The sequence below is a fragment of the Aplysia californica genome, unplaced genomic scaffold (genome assembly GCF_000002075.1).
Source record: "Aplysia californica isolate F4 #8 unplaced genomic scaffold, AplCal3.0 scaffold00332, whole genome shotgun sequence".
Lineage (NCBI taxonomy): Eukaryota > Metazoa > Mollusca > Gastropoda > Aplysiida > Aplysiidae > Aplysia > Aplysia californica.
This window is the reverse complement of record NW_004797602.1, coordinates 27,724-31,630: the sequence shown is the minus strand read 5'-3', so window position 1 is coordinate 31,630 and position 3,907 is coordinate 27,724. Positions and strand designations below refer to the sequence as shown.

General features: G+C 41.0%; 1 protein-coding gene across 2 annotated transcripts in view; it reads left to right on the top strand.

Annotated features, from left to right (window-relative positions):
• Nucleotides 1-3,249, top strand: part of LOC101851965 — a 6,819-nt gene extending 3,570 nt beyond the window's left edge. The window contains exon 2 of one of the 2 annotated variants that reach the window (XR_004858752.1): nucleotides 2,406-2,718. Coding sequence is in view for 1 of the 2 variants with exons in the window: in XM_035970875.1 (XP_035826768.1) it covers nucleotides 2,677-2,976 (300 nt within the window). In the remaining variant the exon portion in view is untranslated. Of the gene's footprint in view, nucleotides 1-2,405 lie in introns of both variants that reach the window. The other variant, XM_035970875.1, reaches the window with a different exon arrangement.
• The last annotated feature ends 658 nt before the right edge of the window (nucleotides 3,250-3,907 follow it).

The following is a 3,907-nucleotide window of genomic DNA, read 5'->3' as shown; positions in this document are numbered from 1 at the left end:
TATAAAGCTGACATGGGGTCTGAAACTGCTAATGCAGGTTCTGCATCCTATATTTGACGTGTGTATACGTTTTGGAGGAATAAATATTAATGCATCACATTTTATGCACACTAATGTGAGATGTGTGTGTTTTTCCCCACGTTTTGGCAATGGCTCATATGTGCGTTTTTCAAGGTTAGGGTTAGAGATCTAGGGTTAGGGTTAGATTCTAGAGATTTAGGGACAAACGTGAAACATGTCCGAGTCCCTGAGGCTATGAAAAACGCTCATACATTAGAATTAAACGCAGGAATCTTAACCCTAGAAGCGCTCAGCGTTTCACCGGAAGTAACCCGCCAAAAATGCCCTGCTGCCAAGGCCGATTGGTTGTAAACATGGGGGTTTGGCGGGGGGGGGTCAGCTGAGATACCCGAGATGTATACCTGCTACTGAAAAATGACCATATTTACGGCTCAAAAGATGATAAAAGAATAAAACCATATCTTTTCTTAAAGCTGATAGAATGAGCCATTAAAAAATTAAAAGCGATCAGATAAATCCAAACAAAGCGCAAAACCCGATAAACTCAATAATTAGTACATCAGCACGGCGAAACAAGTGATCACACACTTAGCATGTAGTGACTCAGCTGGGCCGCGTCTCTTTATCGATCGTTATCTCGGCCAAGAGACGCTCTACGAGATCAAGATAACTTGCAAAGTCATTGGTCACTATTTATAACTTTGATCTGTGATTTACGGTGTCATTTTCCATCATAAGGAATACTGAAATTTTCCATTGAAAAGGGTCAGCGTCTATGCCCTTTATATAGGGCCTGCGCGCTTCCCGGTCGAAGTAGGTCAGCCCTATAGAGCTTGCACGCTTCCCGGGTAGCCCAGCTCATGCCCTTTATATATAGGGCCTGCACGCTTCCAGGGTTAATAATCACCTTTTATGGACCATGGAACCTTCAAGTTCAAGTTCTTCTGGATTCTGACCAGAAACCTGAGAGAGTGGGGAACAATTCCTTCGCTTTTTGCCCCAATAACTCCAAGTACTGTACTTTAGGCTACCCCTAACCTTACCTTAACCTTTCCCTACCCCTAACATTACCTTAACCTTTCCCTACCCCTAACCTTACCTTAACCTTTCCCTACCCCTAACCTTACCTTAACCTTTCCCTACCCCTAACCTTACCTTCCTTACCCTACCCCTACCCTGCTAACACAGTGGTGTCTGCCTAACTGACAGTAACATCAATCATAATTAATGTAACATGAACATGTTAATGTATTTTTAGATTTCTCACTGTTTCACAACATTATATTTTTACTGGATGAGGCCTTAGTTATAGTCACTTACTATACACATGGATGAATTCTCACAATGCGTTCATAATCATGATGGTAAACAACCAACAACAACCCACATGCTGAAGTGAAACATGTCTTTCTGAGTGCCCAACATTGTAGGGTTTAATTTTATATTTCTATTCAAGTTTATCTAAAATGTAACCCCTTTACCTGGGCAGCCAATGGCCACTGTGAGACAGGCATCATAATATTGTTGATCATTGCCTAACATAACATGACTTCATGACATGAGGTCAGCAGCAATGTGAATTGCTATCTCTGTAGAGTAGCTAACTAGCATAGTAGCCACCTAGGGCAATCTACTTCCTTTCTATATATATATACCACTCAAGAAAAGCTGTATCATGGCATACTACTTTAAGAAGATTGTCTGTCATGATGCTGAAGTGCGTCACTTAAAGGTGTAACGGTGTGGGCAGCGGCAGTTTGCTCAATTCATGGGACACTCACATATTATATCGTAGATAAAAATGCTGTATTGTATAGTAGATAAAAGTTCTGTATTGATTCCCTCCCCCTCTGGTTTAGCAGGCAGTTTCTTTGTCAGGCAATAAGCCCGGCTGCTTCTTTGCACTGATTGAGTCATTTATACATTTAGATTGGGGTTGGGTTGGCTGTAAACTTTTGCGACAAATGTGACCACTATGATGAGTAGAAATTTTAGGCCGATTTGTTCCAATAATGACTGACCGTGGTCACGTGGGACAGGGACAGCTGTGGACAGGTGAAAGATCATGGAGTAGGTAAAAACTCAAGGATTTCATGGAACAGTGGTCACTGGTACAGGTGACCTCTGTGAAGAATTGACCACTAAGGCAGCTGTATATTTGTTATGTTTTGTTGTGGTAATGAGTGCTAATTAGTTGTTTCGTAATCGTTTCTATTGGTTCACCATTCCTCTCATTGCTTTTAATGTTTGAGGCTGAGCACAGAAAGTGAAAAAGACTGAAATTGGAAGTCTTATATTTCCCTTGATGATTATATGATACTGGTTTATAATTATACTGTCACTTTTTATCAGTGCTTTTATTTTTTTTTTCAAATTTCTTTCAGATATTCAGTGAAGACCCAATAAAAAGGTAGAAAAAGTGACGACAGATGCACAGGAACAATTTCGAGAGTCCTACAACGCTTCATAAGAAGACCTGTTCTCGAACTCATTCTCCGCTCTTGCACACTGGCTGCCATCAGCTTCCGGGAGCCTTTTGTGATCACCGTTCATCGCTTTTATAATTGTAGATTTAATATTAATTGTCTTTTATCGTTGTCTCCAAATAGAGGCTAGCCAGGTTGGCTTTTTAGCTACGTAAAAGGTCATCAGATTATGAGCGCGGTTGTTATGGACACACAAATGTTGGAGGAAAAAGTAAACGAGGCCAGGAGCAAGTTTGAACGAGCTTGCCAGCAGATCGTTCTCCTTGACCAAAAGATCAAGGATCTGGAAGTCCGCTACCGTCGCGCCGTGAAAAACAAGAAGAACTCTTTCCGCTACAATTTGAGGCTGAGGCTGTCGGTGGTGACGGGGGTGAAGATGATGTACCACCACTACGCCAGCACGAAGGCCGAGGAGCTTACGAGGCTGAGGAGGATGGTGCCACCTGTGGAGCAGGCAGAAGCCGATTGACCTCGGTGGATGTTAGTCTCTGTTGTGTGTTTGAGCGCAAGTGTGGTTGGTTAGTGTGTGTGTGTGCGTGTGGTTGGTTAGTATGTATGTGTGTGGTTGGTTAGTGTGTGTGTATGTATGGTTTGTTAGTATATGTGTGTGTGTGCGTGTGGTTGGTTAGTATGTGTGTGTGGTTGTTTAGTGTGTATGTGTGTGTGTGCAGTTGGTTAGTGTGTGTGTGTGTGGTGGGGGCGAGGGAGAGTAAATGTGAGAAGAAAGAAATTATAAAAATAAGTGTACATATATGTATCATGTATATATTATAATAATATATATGTTACAGTCTGACTGTGAAATCAGTCATTTGATGAAATGACTGAAATTAATGGCCTGCTATTTCGTGAAATAAATGAAGTGTGGGTCGGGGGTGGTATTAAAAACCTTTTAAAATTAAAGTTAGAAACCTTGTATTAACAATAAAGATAGGCCTACTTTTCTCTGTGGTTGGGAATTAAACACCTTACAATTAAAAATGTTATATTACATTTGGTCGCTTTTAAGGACAGGTGGACTAACCCAGATTTTGGGGGTTTCCAGAAATGTTGACCTACACCAAAAGTGAGCATTGCCCTACGTATAGGAGAAGTTTGGTTTCATTGGTATCATGTATATTTGTTTGGTTATAAAGAAAACTCTCCCTTGTCTTTTAAAGAAACTGAATAAGGGGCAAAAACTTTACCTTCGAAATTCTATGAACAGCATTTTTCGGGATAGCCCCCTTGTGCTTAAAAGTGACCATTTCAAACACAGCAAAAAGAGTCTTATTTGTTAGAACAGCTCAAGCTGTTGTGGCATTGACTGTTGCAAAGAAGTTGCGCCTCTAAAACACTTGCATCTTTTTGTTTGACATTTATTTAGCTGGACCATTACACGAGCATTTCACAAAACCCTG